Here is a 23,696-nt window from a genome sequence, read left to right as displayed (position 1 = left end):
AGCACGTGGCACGCAACACAGTGCTCCATTGTGTGATCGAGGAGACAAGCAAATTTTGCTGCACCGGCTTGGCTCGGACGGCTTGTGGCTACCGAGATTGCACCGATGCCAATGCGATTTCGGAGGCCACGCCCAGCTGTCAGCTCGCTCGGCATGCCGCAGGGAGAGGGAGAAGCGAGTGCACAGCTTGGGCGTGACGCCCGAGAGCGCTGGGGAGGTCTCAGAGACCACACCTAGCTGCGCCTGCCTGCTTGGCGCACCGCTGAGAAAGATAGAAGTGAATGCACAAATCTTTCACACTGCCAAGCGTAGCCACGCAGCATGCCACGACTTGCACAAGCATGTGCGTGACCCGCGAGGGTGTGTCGGAGAAATCTCAAAGGTCACACCCAGCTCTGCCTGTCTGCGTGGCGCACCGCGCAAAAATAAATGCGCTAATCTTTGGCACCACCGTCCGTTGCTGCACAGTGTGGTACGGCTTACACAGCCAGACACGCGCAAGAGAGGGCTGCTGCTTGTGTGCAGGTGTGCGTGGCGGTGAGAAGGACGAGTGTTGCTCGACGACGCATTCGACACGGGGAAAGAGTGAATTTTCAAATGCCGCAACGAACGAGTGCAGAACCCCACGGAAAGCGATGTACTCAGTGCGCAACGGTCAGTATTTTTGGTTTTGTAGATTAATCTACTTCGTTATATCTACTGGCAGGACAATTTCACTTCCTTAATACGAGGCATACATGTACCTCTATGGAGATTTCAAGGGGAATCTCATTTACTTTGTTATATCTCGTTTTGTTATAACAAGGTTTGAGTGTAATTCAAGAGCGCAACACATCCATAGTCTCACAATATCATTTAAACAAAAGTAGGTTGCACTAAAATTGTATGGCAGCTCTTATTGACCATTGGTGTTACTTGTGTCTTCTTTTTTGGCATGATGGACCAGCACAATAAGCTCATGTGTTTTTTGAACGACGCAGAAATTCAAGAACTGCAACAAACTACACTGAGAGGCATTGGCCGCATGCCTTCGTAACTGTGTAGGCGCCATCCATGATCGCGTCAATAGCCACCACGGTTTCATCCGCAGCGGTTGCGGCAAACAGTAGTTTCGTTTTGACTCTGTGCGCGCATCGGCTGCGTGCCTTCGCAACTGTGTAGTCGCCATTTATGATCGCGTCAATAGTGGCCGCGGTATCGTGTGTAGTTGTTGTGGCAAAGGGTAGTTCCGTTTTGACTTGGTGCACGCGTCGGCCGCGTGCCTTCAAAATTGCGTAATCGCCATCCATGATCGCATCGATTAGCTGCCGCGGTGTGTCGTCCGCAATTGCTACAAATAGTAGTTTCGGTTTGACTCGGTTCGAAACTGTCGAGGATGGGAAGCACCGGCTACGTTGTGATGGATGGGTGATCTGTTGGTGACCAGCTCACTGGCTAAAAAATAACCAGAATGTGCGCGCTGTAGTGAAAAGCGTGTCTCGGATGAAGGCACGCGCCGCGACCGCGTTGAGAAGGAATTCTCAAGGCCATTGCCGCTGCGAGGGCCAATCAGTCACGACGTGACGAGAATTGCAGCTTCAGCACTGCTTTTGAGCAAAATAAAAACAGGATTTGCTCATTCGTTCAGTAAATAAAAGTGTGTTGACGTAGTAAGCAGTTTATTGTTTTTTTTATAGCCTCGATAATTCGAGATTTGGTTAATTCGGACATTTTTTTCAGTCCCGTGAAATCCGATTTAACGAGGCTTTACTGTAGTGCAGAAAGGGTCCAAGCTCAATGGCACATACCAGGGACAAAAAGAAAGAGAGAGGAAGAAAGAAAATCACCACAAAGGTCAGATACACAACAAGCTTCGCTTAACCCCATTTTTTCGACAGGGGAAGGGCTGGTATTTGTCTTGATTTTTCAACCACTCAGTAAATTTTTGATAGGATGAGCCCATGCTATCGCCGCAGCTTCCGTGATGTAAACGCAGGTTGTGCATGCTCAGTCACTCCCTCACCCACCTGCAGATGGCACTCTGGCTGTAGGAAGGCCCCTCCGAGGAAGTCAGGGCCAGGCCAACCTGTGTCTGGGTGAGGCCCAGGCTGAGTCGGCGCAGCTTGAATGCCTTGGCAAAGTGCTTGATCTCCTCCAGGTCGATGCCGTCCACCATGTTGGCCGACGTGTGGCTGATGGTTGCTGCAGTCGGATGGGCGGATGCACTTTTTTAAACACACTCACCTCTCATAAGGGAACTATCACTTCTACTCAAAGCAGCCCCAGCAGCTTGATTGGCTACAATAAACCACATCACACACCAAGGTGAAGCGGTGCCACATGTAGGTGGGATAACGCCACCATGGTACGTGGTGCGCAAGAGAGGCCAAAATTCTATAACCTTAGTGAGCAATTCATTGCTCACAAAGCCCATAATTGTATTCACTGCAAGACAAACACCTTTCCAAGCAATCTCCTAAACGTGTGTGTTGCATAAAAATGGCAACTTTACAACCTTCCGTGCAAGGTTTGGCAACTGGACCTGTCAGGGACGCAATCACGTTTCAATTCTATGGCAAACTAATCTTACATTAGGATTCTGTCACAAGTTACCCATCTAACCCAGTTTCATAGAGTAAACCAATGCCCTAAACTGCATAATGATCTCATTGCTCAACCACAGCACATATCATTGCAGCGATCATTGCTATTTTACATGAGAGCTTTTTCTAGTCATTTCTGTCTTGCATGTCTCAAGGCTGGCATCATCTTCTGCCAATATTGTTGACATTGTTTATGATAAATACGCTTTTGTGCCCACATGAATGAATATTGTACAAGTACAGTGGAACCTCAGTTATGCGTCCCTCGATTTTGCGACATCCCAGATTTTATGATGAATTAATGCAGTCCCGCCGAACTTTACACGGAGAGAATGCATTGAAAACCTCGAATAAATGATGCTAGATTACGCATGTCCATGTCATACAGCGACCGAACCCGACGGCGGGCGCATGTGAAGGCTACCAGCCATAGGAAGCTCCCTGCGGCTCCGTCCCCCTCCGTCAGGAAAAGGAGAGCGACCTTTCACATGCGGAAAGCTCCGACTGATTTCCAGGCTCCCTCCTAGCACGGTGGCTGATTGGGTTAGTTGGTGATCTCTCCTAACCTCCTTTTTCCTTCCCTCGTGTTCGCTGCCATCTCACTGTTCACTTCCCTTCCCCCTCTTCGCATCGCCCAACTGCGGCCTGCCTTTGTCCCTTCATTGCCATCTCACTGTGCTTTCTCTCTCAGTGTTTTTATTGCAATAGCAATTATGTAAGGACATACCAGGTGAATTTTTGGGCGTCACCATCCCCAATGCTGTGATGTTCCGTGTATGTTTAAATACAGTTATACCTCGATATAACGAAGTTGGTAAAATCGGCACTTTATTTTCGTATATCAAAATTTCGTTACATTAAAATTTTACCTTTTATGTAAATAGGTACAGCAGCCCACACATATTTTTTACACAGAAGGGGCCGTAAGAACTTCCGGGTTATCTGACAATAAAAAAAACATGCAAGTTTCAAAGACAAAAACAAAAAAAAAAATTTATTGTGTTCAATTTAAGAGTCAGCAACCAAAGATACGGTCTCATGCTGTGTTGACGATATCTTCACATTGGCGGGACGAAACAAAGCCTGCAAAGCTCTCATGTCCACTCCGCTGCCACGACTGATAGTGTTGCCTACGGTGAGACAACACCATCAGCAGCACGATCTCTACACAGTACAACCAATGCAGCATGAAAACCCGGTCGGATGCCGCAAAGAAAACTTCGCTTTAAAATAGCATGAAATCAAGGTGACGGGTGACAGCGCGTTGTTCACTGCTGCCATGTTGGTTGTAAATTTGCGACATTGCACACACCTGTCATGTCCAAGAGATCAAGCTAGACCCGTTATGCCATTTGAGATTTCAACAGCTGTTGTGTTGATTCTATGAGTAAAGAAGTTGCAGTTTCGCCCGAAAAGGTAAAGCACCGATAACGATAGCAAAGTATTGGACAACTAATGAACATTCTTAGTTTTATCAGCCATATAAATTGCAGCAAACATCCGCTTACGAATTAAATTAACAAAGACGGTGGCACGCGTGCACAGACAAATATGAACATATGTCCCTCGACTGTGAACACTCGCTGTCACAATGCTGGCATGATAAAGCACGCAGGCAGAGGGGAGCGAATGCTTAGTCTGCCTGATCAGTGGGCACGGCGGACCTGGCAATACCATGACGCTAAACAGCAAACTGTTTTTTGTACTGCAGGGTTTGCTGGGAATTGCCGCTGGTTTAACAACCACTGGTCACGTGTGCCACGAGGCACACCACACCAACGATGCATACCAGCTTCTGAACTTGATCCCATCAGCAAATCAACAAGCGTCATCTCATGATGGTGTGGAACTACTAGCGACACCTATCAAACAACGCGGTGTGACGTCATCAGCAGCCGAGCACATAAAAGAGACACTTCACGACTACAACTTCAGTGGGCACGGCGGACCTGGCAATACCATGACGCTAAACAGGAAACTGTTTTTCGTACTGCAGGGTTTGCTGGGAATTGCCGCCGGTTTAACAACCACTGGTCACGTGTGCCACGAGGCACGCCACACCAACGATGCATACCAGCTTCTGAACTTGGTCCCATCAGCAAATCAACAAGCGTCATCTCATGATGGTGTGGAACTACTAGCGACACCTATCAATCAACGCGGTGTGACGTCATCAGCAGCCGAGCACATAAAAAAGACACTTCACAACTACAACTTCAGTGGGCACGGCGGACGTGGCAATGCCATGACGCTAAACAGGAAACCGTTTTTCGTACTGCAGGTTAGTTGCCATTCCTGTACATTTCGAAGTAACTGTCCTGGCATTGTAGTCCTGCCGTGCCCCAAACGGTGTTATAGCATTGCCCATAATTGTTTTTTGATGATCAGATTGTTGTTATGTGGCGATGTGGAAACTAAACCCCGGACCTACACAAAAAGAACTTTTTGAAGAGCTACTTGAGGGTCAGAAGGCCATGCGATGTGACATGGCTGAATTAAGGGCAGAAATAGCAGAAATGAAAAAGACAGTAGAGAAGCGGTACGATAGAATGTTCGAAAACAGCTCTCAGCCCTCCCTCCCTGTAGGACAAGCTGATAAAGTGCAGGCGGCACTGCAATCAGTAGAGCATATCATAAACTTTCAAGCAAAAAACCAGCAGATCTGGAGGACCGAAGTAGATGGTCTAACCTGATAATTCACGGAATACCCGAATCGTCCGATGAAACAGAAATTTCACTTAAAGACAAAGTGGTCAAAGAGATATTCGAAGAAAAACTTGGCGTGAAATGTAAATCCATTGGCCGCATCCAACTTGGACAGTGGAAGGGCAAACGCCCAGTAATCATTCACCTTCAAGATTTCAATGAAACGAAGGCAATGTTCGCCAATGTCAAAAAGTTAAAAGGCAGCACAACGTTTATCCAAAATGATTATTCAGCATCAACGTTAAGAAAACGTAAACTGCTCTGGGAAAGTGCTAAAAATGAAAAGCAGCTGGGAAAAAGGGTCTCGCTTATCCACGACAGAATAAGAATTGACAAGGAATTCTTTTTGGATGAATCACTCAACAAACGTGTTAAAGTTGTAAAAAACGGATCATCCACGCCCGTGGAAGGTGAGCAAGATAATACATCCGTATTATCTTGCGATTGACATGATGCCTGTGAAGCTCATAAACGTCTCCGAATGTTGAATATAAATGCTCGCAGTGTCAAAAACAAAACCGAGGCCTTAGAGATCTTGCTACTAGAGTACGATCCTCATGTAACTGTTTTAACAGAGACCTGGTTGAACGAAGAAATATGTGATAACGACATTTTCCCTCCTTCTTATAAAGTTTATCGTAAGGACCGGCACACTAGGGGTGGTGGTGTAGCGATTTTAATTAAAGATAGCGTTCAGGCTGTTTTGCTGGACGATATTGTCGACCTCAAATGCCTGCACGTCAAAATCTCTTACTGGGGTCACAGTTTTACATTATACGCTTTTTATAGACCTCCGGATGCTCCACCAGATATATTAGAGAGACTGAGTATAGAAATGTCCATGCATGAAAGGAACAAAATTGTTCTGCTTGGTGATTTTAACCTGCCAGGAGTGGATTGGGAACGCCTTATGGCAAGTAGCCAACATAACAAACATGTCAACATTATGTTTGAAATTATGTTGCAATACAACTTGATGCAGGTAGTCCATGAACCAACTCGTGTACAAAATGCATTGAGCTCGGTGTTAGACTTGGTATTCATCAGTTGAGCAAGGGCTCTCCGATCACCATCTCGTAAGCATATTGCTACCACTAGTACCACTACGTAAGCATAAACCCCCCTCTGCGCTCTACTTTAAAGATTTTTCTAATGCCAATGATGCAAGCATTGTCGAATACATGCAAACCTGTTTGGGTGATTTCGATAGCACCAATATTCAATTACTTTGGAACAAGTTCAAGGAAATGTGTCATTATTGTCTAGTTAACTTCGTCCCAAACAAACTGAAAAAAGTTAACAAACAAACGCCTTGCATGAATCAGAATATCATTCAACTGAAACGCAGAATAAAAAGATTTAAAAAGAAGCATGCGCAGTGCAACAAAATACGAGAGATGCAAGACAACCTCGCACGTGCAGTTCACACCGCGAAAGATTATTTCAAGATATCGCTTCCTAACTTCATAAAAAATGATCCTGCTAAGTTCTAGCAGTACATAAAAGAAAAGAAGAAACCAGTTTCGCAAATATCAGTTGACAGGAATGCAGTGACGGATCGGAGTGCCATTTCTCAGCACTTCAACAATTACTTTCAAAGTGTGTTCTCTGGTTCAACGGTGTGCGCATGCGACGTCACACCGCTCCATTTAATGGATGTAAATTTCATATCTTATGCTGGTGTAATTAATATGCTGCTTAACTTGAAAACAAAGAGCTCATGTGGTCCGGATGAAATTCCTAACGTATTTCTCAAGCGATATGCTGAAATTCTTGCCAAATTTCTTGTGATTTTATTCAGTGTCTCACTCATTACAGCACAATTGCCAAATGACTGGAAGACTGCCCGGGTTGTCCCTGTGTTTAAGAAAGGCGACGGGTTACTTATGCATAATTATCGACCAATATCACTAACCTCCCAATGCTGTAAACTTGTAGAACATATAATTGCTAATTGTATACACAAATGTTTGGAAAATAATGCCACATTAACCGAGTACCAACACGGCTTTCGAAAAGGGTATTCTACAGTAACCCAACTTATAACGGCAGTTCACTCATTCGCTTTATCTCTTGATCGTAACGGCCAAATAGACGTAATATTTCTTGACTTTAGTAAAGCTTTTGATAAGATCCTGCATGATAAACTAATTTTAAAGCTTAAAATCCTTGGCATCCCTGAAATCTTTATCAACTAGATTTCCGCATGCCTGACTAACAGGAAACAACACACTGGCATTGGAGGACAACTTTCTGGCAGTCTTCCAGTCACGTCAGGGGTTCCACAGGGTAGTGTCCTGGGCCCCCTGCTCTTCTTGGCTTATATTAATGATATTGTAAATGTAATAACTCCTGGTTTGCAAATCTGGCTGTTTGCAGATGACTGCGTTTTGTTCAAAGAAGTTTTTTGTTCCGATGATCAAATTGAGCTGAATAACAACCTGAATAACATATTGAAGTGGTGCAAAGATTGGGGGATGGTTGTTAACAATGACAAAACTGTATTCCTCCCTATAACACATAAAAAACACCGCTGTCTTTTACTTACAGACTTGGCCCATCGTCATTGAAAAAAGTCGACAATTACAAATACTTAGGTGTTATATTAACAACTAATTTATCCTGGAATATACATGTTAGCAATATTTGTTCATTGGCCTTTCGAAAGCTTTGCTTCCTAAAACATAAATTTCAAACCACCCCAAGCAATGTTAAACTACTTCGCTATTATTCCTTAATCAGACCCAAATTGGAGTACGCCAGTGCAGTATGGGACCCGTATATTCAAATAAACATTAAGTGTCTTGAAAGAATACAGAGGAAAGCAGTCCGGTTTATTTATAACAAATTCTCACGAACTGACCCTCCATCCGATATAATGATAGCCAATGACATTCCCCTTCTTAAAACATGTCGAAAACAGTTCCGAATCCACTTCCTCTCACTGCTTCTTAATCACGAACTTGCGATAGATCTATCACCGTATCTATCACCCTTACTAACCAGACCTACAAGGCACCATCAGCCCAACTCTTTAACACCTTATTTTGCTAGAACTGACACTTATAAGTATTCCTTTTTTCCACACACGGTCTTAGATTGAAATGAATTAATCCAGACATCTTAGTCTCTCCTACCACACCGAAGTATCACTGTTGCACTATTTCACATCTGTTATTGTAGCACTATTTTTGCAAAAATCTACCGTAAAATTCCGAGCAAGCGCCCCCCTTCGAGCAAGTCGAAATTACTGGAAAAGTTAGGAGGGGCGCTATCCCGGAACGGCACCAAAATTCAAGATGGCCCCGACAAAATTTTCCGGCAAAAAAAAAATTCGCAGTGGGAATAGCATTAAAATTTTATTGAACATGAACTTTATTAAGCCAAAGATGTGTTAGTGGTGTTTATCACTCTCAAAGCCACCGAAAGAACTACAGAAAGAGCGCATCGATGCTGCACGGGCGCGTCGCCGCGACCGGCGACACGAACATTGGTTATGCAGCTTCTATTCCAGGCAAAATTATGTCCGCTAGAGTAAAGTGACGCGTAATGTTCACTTTATTAAAAACCATGGTCACGGTGAAACGTTTAGCACTAATGAGAGTTTCGATACAAGTGAAGCTCAGCTGCAGTGCATGGCTACCGACGGCGGACAGCGAACCGCGGCTCGGCCATGCTCGCATCGCAGCTGGTGGCACCGCAAATATCAGCATGTTTTCTTCATCGTGTGAAATTATTGCGAGGAGAGGGTAAAGCGGCAATGACGGTAACAAAACATTGCTGCTTGGGAGCGTCGGCGGTTCGTGCTGAAGTGCCGTCCGCTACAGATTCGAAGTGAACTGAAAAAGGCCTAGCGACGATATCGGTGGCAAGTGACAGCAGTGGTGAAGCTAACGGCGATGCCAGAGCGTAGCCGCGACCACTCCTCTGTCGCCGAGTGGTCATGTCGCTGTGCCGCAGGGAACTCCTTTGTGCCGTGCGAGAGGTAGAACTCGCCGTCGGCCAGCGGTCCGTGAACTACAGACCGCCAGCCGCAGTTCGCCCCGATGCACTCTTGTGCCCACTGGGGCGCCTGGGTACGACCATGATTCGATGAAATGGCTCATCGGGGTGCCCCGATGCGCACCAGTGTTATTTGCCGAATTTGCGATTATTTTCGTGGACTGGATGTGGCAGGCCAGTGTTGGTGCGGAGCGGGAAGGGGAGGGGGGCGCTCTCCCGGAACGGCACGGAAATTTGAAATTAGCAGTGAAGTTAGGGGGGGGGGGGGGGCTATTGCACGGGTGGGGGCGCTTGCTCGGAATTTTACAGTAGGAACAGATTCCGTTGTTGTTTTGTATTCAGTTGTATTATATCTTATTGCACTAATCTTGAAACAGATTCCATTGTTGCTCTTTTGTGTTTTATTATCTATGTTATTGCGTTAATCTTCAAACAGTTTGTATTGTCGCTTTTTGTAATATGACTGTTTTTTTGAAACTACCCACCTGCTTGGACTCAAGGGTCTGCAGTATGTAATAAATAATAATCCCGCTTCAACGTGTCTTGACATTGACATTACCTTGATATTACGACCTCCAGCACTAAATGCACTGGAAGACTGCATATTACCTCCCAGATGCACATTATCTCCCAGAGAGGTGACGTCTCAGGTTAATGCACTAGTCGAAGATGACTCTGATCCTTTATGTAGCACAAACACTGCAGTTAAAATGATCTACCAGAACATCAGTACACCTGAATAGAGGTGCATATGTTATTTGTATGGCAATGTGTGTCTAATATGGCAACCTAATGTATATGCAGTCTATTGGTCACTCATTCAAATTACTACTTTTTCAGTGTTTTTATTTTTTGTACGAATAAATGTTCTCAGTACATATGTAAAAGTACTGAAAGTTGGGCGAGTTGGCAGCTATTCACTAAGCGCTTGTGCGTTACCTTTGCCTTGTGTCCTACCTTTGCCTTGTGTCCTTGTTTCTTATGTGCGCGCTTCAGTTTCATAATGAATACATATGTGCTTCTCATTAACTTCTTGTTTGATTTATGCTATGCCAAGTATGCTATTGATATCTTTTTGTGCTTTTTTTCTGTGGTTTTTCTTAGCTGTAAATATTTTTCAAATGTCTATTAGGCTGTTTTAGGAAAGATGCTGTTTGCTACCGTGCTGTTGATTGTAAAAGAGGGCAGGACCCTTGTCAAGCTGCTTCAACTTTTTTCCTGCCTCTTTTTTTCACATTGAAAAGAAAACAAAAGTGATTGATTGATTGAGGTAGAGCATGCAGGCAGTGTAGTTCGCAGCCTGTGTTGTGCGCAGTGATGGCTGGGCTAGAGGAGAGGAAATGCGCACTCACCCATCTCCCCCAGCGAGTGCTTGATCCCATTACCGCATGCTCGCTCACCCTGTTTTCGTGCATGAGAAGATGGTGTGCATCAAGGCACCATCCTTCTTGGCTCGCCGTTACACACTTTACCTCGCACCCACAGCACGCTGCGTGCAGTGTAATAGGATCTTATCACTCTTGGACTTTACACGGAACCGCTACTCAGGTTTATCAGATGGTGCTCCACTTCAGCGCCCACTCTCTGTCACGCTGCGCACAATTTCAGAGGTGCCTTCACAAGCAACATCATGTAATTCAACCATTTCACCATCTGAGCCCACAGCAGTTTCTTTTCATTGCCTCAGAATTCCTTTGCGACAGTAGTGAAATTTCGTTATACAGTAGCCGACCTAGTTTCCCGATCTCGCGGGGACCGATAAATAGTCCGAAAAACTTGTGAAGCTAAAAAATAAAATTTATAAGGCTTAGAGCGGCTTAAAACAACTCTAATAATGCCCTACCTCATGCTACTCTTGAGGCTATCAGATTTGCTTCGATTTGCACAAGAGTGACGTCGTCTCCGTACAGTCGACAAGAGCGTCACCACGTTTGCGATCTCCGCCAACGGAGTTTGCCATGGAGATCAAAGAAACGAGCCACGTTTTTTCGCACCTCTTGGCTCTCGTGAAGGCACAGAAGGTGGTGCCAATCACACAAATGCGAAGCCGCACAAACATACACAAAGATGCGTCAACGTCTCCGCGACACACCTGCTCAGTGGACACACCATGTGCAAAATAGCAACCAAAACTTTAGAAAAGAGAGACAGACAAAAAAAAAAAGAAAAGACACAGATCTCGCATAGTGATTACGACGAGAGTGCTGACCAAAAAAAGAAAGAAAGAAAAGAGAAAAAGTGCCATCCCCTGGAGCATTTTGTCAGCGAAGGAAGAGCGGGCATGGGCTCCAAAATGAGAGGATGGCACGCCTCCCAATCTTGGAGGCTATAGCGTCGGCCACTGGAAGCCAAGCCTTGCCAAGTCAGTGAAATATCCAACATGGTGGCATCCAAGATCAGATAGCGAGGCATGGAACGAGCGATTTAGTCTGGAAAATCTAGCTTTTGCGAGAATGCATTAGCTCTATGGGAACCCTGACGGCACATTTATGAAGTCCGGAATATCCATGAAGACCGAACTTTTGGAGTCCGAAAAATTTGTTGGCTACTGTACTGAAACCACATATAAACACATTTTGTTATACAGTCGAACCCACTTATATTATACCGATACCGCTTTTAACAATATATCAGTTATAACAATGAGAAGCTTCTGCACCGTCAGCTTTCGTATCTTTTCTTGGTCAAATAACCCGCTTACTACAATGAAGTCTGGCTAATGGGTGTCCGTGCTGGAAGAGAATGAAATGTGAAATCCTTGAAAACAAAAAAAAAAGAAATTCAAGCTGCTGCATGCCGCCGCACGCTGTTTTCCAGCATTCTTCGCATTGCCAGCCTCACGCGCCTCTCTCCCGTCACCCTTCCACCCCTCCGAACACGAATGGGCTGTGCCCATAGCTTTACGCCGCACCACCCTCTGAAACACTAATGGACCGTGCCAACGCACTGCGCAGTTCTGCCGACGGATTACTACGAGTGTTGCACGGCGTACTTTTTATCGCAATCAAGCCTGTTCCGAATCAAATTTCTCGGTCGTGATTGACTCCTTTGCGCAAGTTGCGCGAGGAAGTCAATCGCAGCCGAGAATTTCGACGCGGGTCGGGCTTCATCACGATAAAAAGTGGTCGTGTGACACCGATATAAGTCGTTCCGGGCCACGTGGTTTCTCAGCCTCGTTTGATTCGCCGCCGAAATGGAAGATGGCTGATCCACCCACTGATCATCAGCAATGCACAACGTTGCCAGTGAATAGAAAGCGCACTGCTATAGATTTGGAAACGAAGTGCTTCTCACTCATGAGGTGATCGTTGTGAACGTGCTTGCATCGTATAGCAACAGCAGTATCGACAAGGATGAGGCCTGCAGACGATTCAGTCCCTCCGGGGCTTCGTTTTCACGAGGGACCTTCACGAGGGACCTTCACGAGGGACCTTCACGAGAGAAGGATGTCGGCAAGCTTCGCGTAAAGCAAGCAAAGGTGACGGACATGGGGTTTTCTCGTGCAAGCCAATGAGAAGTACGTGGCGAGATGCTTGTGACGATCTCGCCCCAGCATTGGTTCTGGATTTCTTAAGCTGAGAGGCTGCTGCGGCAACCTTCTTGCATTTTTTAACAGGCCCCGTTTGAGCCCAGCAAAGTGATGCCTTGGCGGAGACCGCATGTCACTTGCCGCCCGTGAATACAGCTTTGCAGTTGTTATTGCAGTATCATTCTTGAACGCTGACAGCCGCGGCATGTTACACGCAATCGGAGCGCACAGAAAGCAAAGTTAAACAGTTAAACGAGTCAACACAATCAGCAGCCGGATGGAGGAACGTGGTGGGAAGGGGCACTGCCATCCCCTTCATTATAGTTTTCTCAAACAACTCTGCCATGCTTCTACCGTATTTACTTGCATAATGATCGCACTCGCGTAATGATTGCACCCCTAAATTTTGTCGTAAAATTCGATTTTTTTTTCCCCCCGCGTAATGATCGCACCCCGAACTTGCCGCAGCAATATGTCGTGTGCCAAGTCTAGCTGATGATCATCATGTTTACCATCTGTCGAATGTTACGTAAATAACTCTTCGAGACTCCAAGTGAACTGCACACACCAAACACATTCCCAATTTTTGCCCACCCTTGGTGGAAACGTGCCGTATTAGCATAGCAGTAAACACAAATGTCGTAGTTTTCACCACATGCCCGCCATGTGTTTCTACGTCTGTGGCAGCTGAATGCGCCCATCTCTGTTTCTGTCCTCTAAAAGTGGACATGGCTATGCTGTTGCCGCAGATTTACCGATTTAAACGAAATAATTCATTATTTCGATGGAAGAAACTGTTCTGACGCGCGTGACGCACTCACGACCTCCATGACTCACGAGAAAAAACGCGTTCGCTTTGCTCTGTCAGCCGCTATGTTTGTTTTGATCACGTGGTTTTGATATCCCGCAGTGTTACAGCGGCAGCCGCCTGTTGGTTGACTTGTCCTCCCGCAGCAACAAGCTGCCGACGCGTTCCCATAATTCCTGAATAAGCCGCGTCGCCGCCATCTCCACGTTTTTTCACCATTCTGTAACGCAGTGATGCTACTGCGCACTTATGATTTGGAGCAATTTTTGGAGCATCAGAAATTTCATTTTGGAGCACTTTGGAGCAGACAATTTGGCATTTTGGAGCAGCTTGGAGCAGCTGAATTTTCACATCCTGAAGTATTTCGAAAAAGTGAGTTGCAATTTACATTCAATTACCTGAATAATTCTTATGTTCTCACGAGAAGCTTCGTAAACATTTCCATCTATTGCGGATCTCGTGGAGAAAAAAATGCACTTGTGTGCATGCGACACACACAGACACAAATTGATATCATTTTGTATATTGCTAGTTTTCCCAGATGCCATCGGTAATATCCAGAAACAGAAATGATGGACACATTGGCGGCACACAGTTATTATAACCACGTCATGCTGCGCTTCAAACAAGCTACTGGCTGCGTTTCCGGAGTAGATAACGTCCGCCGATGAATCGCCAATTAACCTTGAAGCCACGAGCCTCGGCAGAAACCGCACTTTGCCGTCGAGCCGCCTTGCAAGGCAGACACCGCGTCGGCGCCGTACGTGGCACTGCTAAAGTCACTGGAACCTGGAGCTCTGAAAGTACCGCAACCGCCGGAGCGAGCGCAGGCAACACTGCGCGGAAAAGACGAGCAGCTCTTCCTCGGGTTTTCTAGGCTTGCTACAGGGAAGAACAGCACGATGGCTGCCGCAGTGGGCCCTGTGAAATCCACAAATAAAACCGCACTTCGTTTCGCTAGATACGATGTAAATTACAAGTACAGTAGCCGACGGATTTTTCGGACTCCAAAAATTCGGACTTGTTGGATATTCCGGACTTCATAGATGTACCGGCAGGATTCCCATAGAGCTAATGCATTTTCGCGAGCGATTTTTCGGACGAATCTAGGAGCCAATGTTCGATTTTCCGGACTAAATCACTCGCTCCGAGCCACGCTACCCGATCTTGGAAGCCGCCATGTTGGATTATCCGCTGGCTTGGCTGCCAGTGCCCCCCTGTATAGCCTTCAAGATCCGTACACGCACGCTATGCCCTCGTCTCCGAGGCCATGTCCGCTCTTCCTTGGCCGACAAAACGTTCTAAAAAGCTGCACTTGCTTTTCTTTTCTTTTTGTTCAGTCTGTACGCTGTCTGCGGGTGAAAGCTTGCGAGGGTCAGCCAGCAACCGCAATTTATTCTCACGCACGTGAGAGAAGAAGGCGGCCGGAGGCGCGCGCGGACTTCGTTCGCTCGCGGGGCATGGGGAGAAGGCGGCGGAGATAGTGGGTAGTTGCATTCTGCTCTTGCGGCTGCCGACGGAGCTGCCGCGCAGGCACCGTATCTTGAAAGCGATCTGCCATGTGGCCAAAGTGTGCGCCCGCGATCTGCGATGGGTACAAAGGGAGTGCGCGGAGTGCCACTAGCTTCGTATGCGCCGTTATTTCCCCCCTTTTTTTCGACGTCCGCGTTGAAGCGACAGAATAGACAGCGCGAAGGTCAATATGCCCGCGGTCATCGAGTGAGATGTGTTCATGTAACCTGCGCGCGCGTGACACCGTGCTTATTTAGTTAGTAAGCGCATATTTACAACTTTATACGGCCGATAAAACTAACATCCTTACTTCGTACCGCTGTCTATTAATTGGCTATCGCAATCGATGCTCCGCCTTTTGGGCGAAAGTGCGACATTTTTCTTAAGCCGCTCTAAGCCTCATAATTTTTTTTTCTCTTAGGGGGTGGGGCGAGTTTTTCGGACTGTTCGGTTTTGCGGACTGCTCGATTTTTCAGTCCCCGCGAAGTCCGGAAAATCGGTCGGCTACTGCACTCGGAAAGTGAAGCATTCAACTGTGCGCCACCCGTTCTAAATGCAAAGCGATCCCGATGCTCGTGTGTCACACAAGATTTTTTTTTCGGATGACTAGGTATTAAGCGCTGCCACAAAATCGTTTGTATGCGTGGATATTATCGCTTTCTAACGTGGCTACTGATTTAACCGCGCACGAAATGTTCCATGCAGATATATTTCGACGAAAATAAACGGTCCTTGACTGCACTACAAGAAAAGGGATGCTAAAACAGAATTAACCAGGTCATTTTCGTGTTGTTTTAAACAACACACGAGAAAATCTATATTTTAATTTTCAACATTGACAGGTCGATCGATCTTCTCACTACAGTTTGTTATTTTTGACACAGCCGCCCGTATTGCGTTACTCTTCGGTTTGCTCGGTTCTGCATATTTCTGAGCATCTCCTCGCTTTGTTTACTCAAGGCAGACCGCAGTCTTTGAATGCGCGAAGAAGCTTTTCCATCACATTATCGCATTTAGGGAGTTCGATGAAATACCGCAAGGAGCTTCTCAGCTTTGCGATATCAACAAGTTCACCAAGTGGGAGTGAACTTGTCGCTCTTTATCCGGTGCCGCCAGAGATAGCACGGCGCTTGCTGTCGCTCTTTCCGCTTAACTGGTATCGCGAAAAGCGCTTTCCCGGACTCCCGGCGGTTGCTGCACCCGAACGTGCAGCACCCGGGCATTTCCTTTCGTTTTGTTTTAAGTCTACGAAAGTTACATATACACTAAATTATACAAAATGCAAAATCTGACCTCGTTGATGACTCGTACGCGCAGCGTGTGCGAGCGATGTCTGTCTGCTTATCTCCTCCGACGCGGCTTAGATCCGCCATCTATAGTGGAAAGTGATCACCTGACGGCAACTGACCAATCGGCGGCGCAGCGGCTAAGAGAAAAGGGCTGCGGTACTTTCCAGGTTCCAGTGACTTTAATTAGGACGTACGCGCTAGAGCTTTCTTGTCTCCTGTTTGCAGCTAAGGTTGCAACTAAGGCTCGCCCTATCGTCACGTTGAACGTTTTAATTCCCCGGTGGTGCAATTGGCGATAGACATCGTCAAATCCGAGACTGTTTGGCGCAGTTAGGCGCAATTTTCGTCGATTGTATCAGGATGGCGCAGTAAATCCCAATTGGCGCAGTTTGGCGCAGTTGGCGCAGGAATGGAATCACTGTGTAACGTGGTGGCGTGCTTTGTAGTTGCTTGTTTGAGTGCCGGTTCACGATGGGGCGATACGCCAGTTTCACTGCCGCGTTTAAGCTGAAGGCGGTTGATTATGTGCTCAAGCACGGCAACCGCGCTGCCGACAGGCATTTCGGCGTCGACGAAATCAGAATTAGGTATTAAAAAAATCAGCGTGAGAAGCTCATGGCTACCAACAGCACGCGCCGAGCTTTCCGCAGACCCAAAACTGGCAAGTTCCCTCACATTGAGAAAGCAGTCTTCAAATACGTGAGGGACATGCGTAAAGACGGTTGTGCAGTGTCGTTAGAAATGATACGGACGCAGGCACGTACAATTTTCCGGAGGCTGGGAATTGCCACAAAGGACTTCCGCGCTAGTTCCGGGTGGATGACACGCTTCATGCGGTGAAATGGACTGTCACTGAGGTGGCAGACGTCGTTGTGCCAGCGACTCCCATCCGCGTACGAAGACAAAGTCGACTTCCATAGGTTTGTCATGAGAATACGTGAGAAGAACGGCTTCCTGTTATCACAAATAGGCAACGTGGACCAAACACCTCACCTTTGACATTTGACATGCCTCGAAGCACTACCGTCAACGAAAGATGTGCTCGGAGTGTCCTCGTAAAAACGTGTGGTGCGAAGAAGCAGCAATGCACCGTGATGCTCGCAGTGACGGCAGACGGGCGGAAGCTGCCGCCATATGTTATTCTAAAGTGGAAAACTATTCCGAAGGGAAAGTTTCCACGTGGGATCCACATCCGCACTCAAGAGAAAGGGTGGATGACAGCAGAACTCATGGTAGACTGGATTAGGACGGTCTGGGGACGAAGTGCAGGAGCGCTTCTGCTTCCTTCACTGCTTGTGCTGGATAGCTTTCGAGGCCATCTCGTCGACAGTGTCTGTGTTGAACATAAGGAGCGGCGTACGAAACTTGCAGTGATCCCTGGGGGTCTAACGTCGCTGCTACAGCCTCTGGAGGTATCACTGAACAAACCGTTCAAGGACAACGTTCGGAGGCTGTACGCAGAGTGGATGGTGGCGGGCGACCATGATTTCACGCCAAGCGGGAAAATCAGGAGACCGTCCGTGGAAGTCCTTTGCTCATGGATTGTCGAAGCCTGCAGTAGCATCTCTGACGAGGTAGTCACCAACAGCTTCAAGAAGACAGGCATATCTAACGCGCTCGACGGAACGGAAGATAACCTTCTGTGGGACTGCGATGACACTGCCGGTTCCAACAGGGAATTGAGCGACGACGACACTGACGCCACTGACGCTTCAGACTCTGAATGAAAGTTAGGGGGTCAGTGAATGAAAAAATTAAAGGGAAATATGCAATGCATGTAGTTCCTGTGTAACGTGTGCGTTTATTACAAAGGTAAGCTTTACTCTACTTTTATTTTTGGTTATGTTCATGATAGCTATCATAAGAATTCTGATACAAGACTTGTTTGCGTTTTCAGTGCTCAAAATATTATTTCGCGGAAAATTTACCCCGCGTAATGATCGCACCCGGAAATTTGCGTCAATTAAAAAAAAAAGTGCGATCATTATGCGAGTAAATACGGTATTTTGATTTTTTTCATGCAACCCGGTTAGAACAATTATTGGTTTTAACAATGGAATTTTTTAGGCACGTGAATATTGTTATAAGTGGGTTTGACTGTACTGGGGATCAAAATACACGGTGTTCTATGGACAAGAAATTATAAAAGGTTATATACTTTGTTATATTGAGAATTTCATTATAATGAAGTTAATTATGTCGAGATTTAACTGTATATGTATGCTATAGGTTTACTTTCATATGTACAAGTTAGATAGCAACCCCTTTAGTAGCAGCGTCTGTGTTGGTGGAGCTTAGGGGACAATGAATGCATTGACATGTCAAATCTCGAGTTGAAAATGCCTATGTTTGGCCTGCCCTAGAAATATATTCAACCATACCTGTAACTCACAATGTCTGATTAGAGTATTTACATGATTATAATGCACAACTTTATTTCTTTTTTCCCTGAAAATTGGGGCCGGAAATTTCCTGCGCAGTGCAATCGGACACGAAGCCAAAACTGCCTTCAGAGGGTTTGTATGCTTTACAGCATAACCACTGTGTACTGCAGTGAAGCTGACTTTATGAAACCGGCCACCATTGTGCAACACATATTAGACCCTTGCCCATTTTTATTGCCGAAAAATCAGGTGCACGTTAGACTTTTACCTTGATTAGGAGCTTTAATGTCATTTCTCTGTTAGTTTTCTGCTTTGGACGCATAGAAAATAGGCATGCGTTTGATTCAGGGGCTTTTAGGTTTAAGCAAATACAGTAAAATCTTGTTACAAGAGACACTGTTACAAGAGACACTCAGTTATAAGAGACGTTTGAAAATGGTTTGGTTGGATTTTTTATGTTCGCCATGTTAACAATACAGTAAAACCTCGTTATTTCAGATTTCACGGGACCGAAAGAAATGTCCGAATTAGCCAAATGTCGAATTATCAAGGCTATCCAGAAAACAATAAGTAAATGCTTACTATGTCAACACGCTTTTATTTAGTGAATGAGTGAGCAACTCCTGTTGCTATTTTGCACAAAAGCAGAGCGGAAGCTGAAATTATCATCTCAATGAGTCGCAGTAGCGATCGAGGCCTGCGACTTCCTTTGCCACGGCGCGTGCCTTCATTTTTGACACGTTTCGCACTATTGTGCGCATATCCTGATCATGACTTGCGCAAACATAATCGCGATGTAGCCGGTGCTCCTCATCCTCGACAGCTTTTCACCAAGTCAAAACGAAACAAGTGTTTGTCGCAACCACTGCGGAGAAAACCGTGACCGCTATCGACGCGATTATGAACAGCGACTTTGCGGTGGTGAAGGCACGCAGCCCCCGCACGCACCGAGTCAGAACGCAACTACCGTACGCTGCAACAACTACGGACGAAAACACGCTCGCTATCTATGCAATCATCGATGGTGACAACGGAGTTTTTTAGGCACACGGCCGACGCGCTGTCATGAGCCACAAAAGGGAGAAAGAAAGAAGAAGAAAAAGCAGAAGAAGAGAACAAGAAGAGAAGTGGAGTCGATGGCAGAAATAAAGAAAGAAGAAGTTAGAAAATAAGAGCGTCTGAATAAAAGGAATACAACACGAAAGCAAAAGAAGAAGCGCAAAAGTGCACGTGCAGCTACCTGGCCAATGGGAGAAGGGACACGTAGCCGAAGAGAGCAGCCCAGCTACGCTCTCAGACGACGAGGGGCAGAAGGAGCTGGAGGCCGAACAGGATGGGTGTATCGCGGAGACGGCGGCAACCCAATGGAAGCTGTGGTTCAGCTGCCGCGGCCACGACCCGCGAGCTGAGCCCCATCGGCCCATCGGAAGCCGCAGCTACAGGATGACGGCGCTGCTTCCCGGATCCCCTGCGGCTACGATTCGCAGGCTTGCGGAGTTGACCGGGTGATCCAGGCGCGTCGGTCACCCCACCATCCTGACCTCCTGATCAGCTCAACCAAGGGCCGAACATCGGAATCAGCGACGCCGACTCTACGACACATCAGCGGGCCCAACAACATGTCGCCGGAAGCAGCGACGACGAGGTGACATGGCCACGTCGATGGACTTCATGTAAATATTTTGAACTGCTTAATACGTCGTGTGAGAGGACTTAAAATAATATAACCAGTTTTGTACATAGTCTGTTGTGTGTTAGGGTTTGGGTATTGGGTTGATAACACATGCTTTTTTTAATATTTGTATTTTTATTACGCTCTTGCCCCATAAAGGCTTTTCCTAACACAAATGTTCCTTGCGTCGTGTTATACCACCCTGAGACCGTGACACGCGCATACAGAGTAAAAACGAAACTACTGTTTGTCGCAACCACGGCGGAGAAAACTGCGGCCGCTATCGACGCGATCACAGATGACGACTCCATAATTATGAAAGCCCGCAGCCAACGCGGCGTTATGTGTGGCGGTAAACGCAAGAATAAATCCTTTAAGGGGGGAGGAGAGGATGAAAAATAACTTTTTTGTTTCTTGACAGAAAGGGCTGAAATTTGGCACACACGCTGGTTCGCCATACTTGGCGCGCTGGTTCGCCAAGACATTGCAATAGAGAGGCAAATATAAAATTTCATTAAGATATCTTCATTAGTTTTTGTTTTATAATAATTTACAAAAGTTTACAAGTTCCTTGCTCGTGGAAAGCCTGGCACAGTAACGAAACATGGTACGGAACTGGGAATACTGTGTACGTTTGCCCAAATGTCTAATCTATATCAAGACAGCGTTAGATTTTTTTTTTAGTGCCCTCATAATTTTTTACTCGATATGACATGCATGTGACTTGTGTTTCACTGCATAGAGCCATGTAGTTATTCTGAAATAATTCAATAATTCAAAAATAAAGGAACATTTCAAGACTGTCTTGATGTGCAGCACAGTTTATGGATCACAGCAAAACAAACTGGACCAATATCGGTCCAGCCATTGTTGTGCTATGCTTTCCACGAGCGAGGTGACCAACAAAAAAAAAAAAAAAAAACACTATTGAGAAAACGACCTGCAAAGTTTTGCAAGCAGTGCAGGTTTATTAGAATGCATCAGGGCGGTAATTTTTGGCATCAGTGCTGCCAAGCATCTTCTTGCACCTTTGCCTCTTCGTTTGGTGGGCTTTGAAAATTTCATAGCCTGGCTAGTCCGTCAAATTGAACTTCCGTTCAGTTGTCGACACCGCGTGAAGGAGTCAGCGATTCTGCCGTCACCGCTGACACGAAACGCGTCTGAATCGTGCGCCGTTCGGGCGACTATTTGTCCGGTGAATCTTCAGTTATCACACTGTAGCTTGTCGATGGTTGGGGCTCGCTCGGAGGCGGCGTGTCCGTGTCGCACGATGCACCAAACTAAGTACAGTAAAACCTCGATAATTCGAAGGTCGCCGGACCGCGAAAATTCTTCGAATAAGCGGGTTTTCGAATTAACCGAAATGAATAATAAAAAAAAGAAAACAAGCAAGAACTTGCCGCAAAAAGAAATCACCTTTATTTTCCATGTCCGAGAAAAATTACTCAATGTAATCACCGATGCGGGATTACTTGGCGCGCTGGTTCGCCGCTCCTAGTGCCATGCTCTCCAGCTGGCTCAAAAAATGTAGCATACAAATATCACCCGCACTGCACTCAACAAAGTTGCGGACGATGTTCATGGAATCGATAACTGCCGCGAAAGCGGGCGTGGTGGTGCTTGACTCCAAAAATTTGGACTTGCTGGATATTCCGGACTTCAAAAATGCACCGTCAGGATTCCCATTGAGTTCATGCATTTTCGCACCCAATTTTTCCGACGAATTGAGACCCCAAAGTTCGATTTTGCGGACTAAATCGCTCTTTCCGAGCCGCGCTACCCAATCTTGGAGGCCGCCATGTTGGATTTTGCACTGGCTTGGATTCCAGTGGCTCGCTGTATAGCCTCCAGTCTCGGAGGCCATGCCCGCTCTTCCTTGACTGACAAAACGCTCCAGAGTACTGCTCTTTTTCTTTTTTCTTAGTATATGCGCTCAGCACTATCGTTGTAAGCATTTATTGTGGGATGTTTTTTTATTGCGACAGCAATTATATGGACGCTTCAAGCGCGGATTTTCGCCGTCGGCGTCGCCGCCCTGAGGTTCCATACAAAGTCCAAGGGCGATAAAATCATCGTCGCGCACCAGCCGTATGTGCGAGTGACAGCGCGCGGGGGACGCGCGCTTTCATGGAGAGCGAACGCACGGCGGAGCGTAAACGCGACTTCCTCCCTCGTGCGAAAGGCCTTGGGGGTATGGGAGGGATGCTTCTACTCTTCTAACAACTGAGTACTTAGCGCCGGAGCAGTTTCTCGCGCGCACCGTATCTTGAAAGCGATCTCCAGACGGCTCTGACCTTTTGTATGCGCTGTGCTCTCGCCGCTCAGTTTCCGTTGAAGCGATAGACCGCACGAACCTTCGCTCGCTGCGGCGGCCGGGCTCGTTCGTGCGCGCTAACACCACGCTTGTTAATTCAGTGAGTTATTTTTTTTTTCTCAAGTTTCGGTTGCTATTTTGAACATGGCGTGTACACTGAGCAGGTGTCTCGGAGATCCATGTCTCAGTGATCGGTGCTACTTCCTGTACTTTCGCGAGAGCTAAGCGGTGCGAAGCTCGTTTCTTGGATCTCCATGGCGAACTCCGTTGGTGGAGATCGCCAACGCGGTGACGTTCGTGTCGACTGTACACGGAGACGTCATTGCTGCGCAAATCCAAGCAAGTCGATCCCCTCCAAGCGTAGTATGAGGCAGGGCATTATTAGAGATTTTTTTTAAGCCGCACTAATTTTTTTTTTCGGACGAACGAGCTTTACGGACTATTTTTCAGTCCCCACGAGCTCGGAAAATCGGTTGGCGACTGTACGGAGCGCCCTAACCTAACCGCCGCACGTTGCTACTAGCCGGAAACTTCAAATTATCCGAATAGAGCCGCGCGGGCCATTCAAATTATCCGGTAGAATTTGCATTGAGAATGACGGGACTCCTCAAATTCTTCGAATTAACCGAATTTTCGAATTAACCGAGTTCGAATTATCGAGGTTTTACTGTACACCGTCTTTGCCGGCGATGGTGACCTTCGACCCGCGTCTATACAATCTCGGCTGATTCGCGCGGCCGTACGCCGAGGCGCGGGACCTTCCCTAGGCGCGTCTTCCGTCGACTGCGTTGTCGGTACCGATGGCACAGGGCAATTGTCGGTTTCGCTGCTTGAGTCAGACGGTGCAAGATAGCGCGGCACGTAATCCACGGTGCAAGGTAGCGCGGCACGTTCAGTC

At 46.6% G+C, this 23,696-nt stretch overlaps 1 protein-coding gene across 3 annotated transcripts in view; it reads right to left on the bottom strand.

Moving 5' to 3' along the window:
• The window catches only part of LOC119439951 (POU domain, class 6, transcription factor 2-like), an 85,865-nt gene that overhangs the window by 10,133 nt on the left and 52,036 nt on the right, over window positions 1–23,696 (bottom strand). For all 3 annotated transcript variants that reach the window (XM_049661227.1, XM_049661228.1, XM_049661226.1), the window contains exon 12: window positions 2,007–2,181. In XM_049661227.1, coding sequence (XP_049517184.1) covers window positions 2,007–2,181 — 175 coding nt within the window. The remainder of the gene's footprint in view (window positions 1–2,006; window positions 2,182–23,696) is intronic.

Source organism: Dermacentor silvarum, chromosome 2, assembly GCF_013339745.2.
Source record: "Dermacentor silvarum isolate Dsil-2018 chromosome 2, BIME_Dsil_1.4, whole genome shotgun sequence".
In the NCBI taxonomy this organism is placed as follows: domain Eukaryota; kingdom Metazoa; phylum Arthropoda; class Arachnida; order Ixodida; family Ixodidae; genus Dermacentor; species Dermacentor silvarum.
This window is presented reverse-complemented; position numbering and strand designations above follow the sequence as displayed.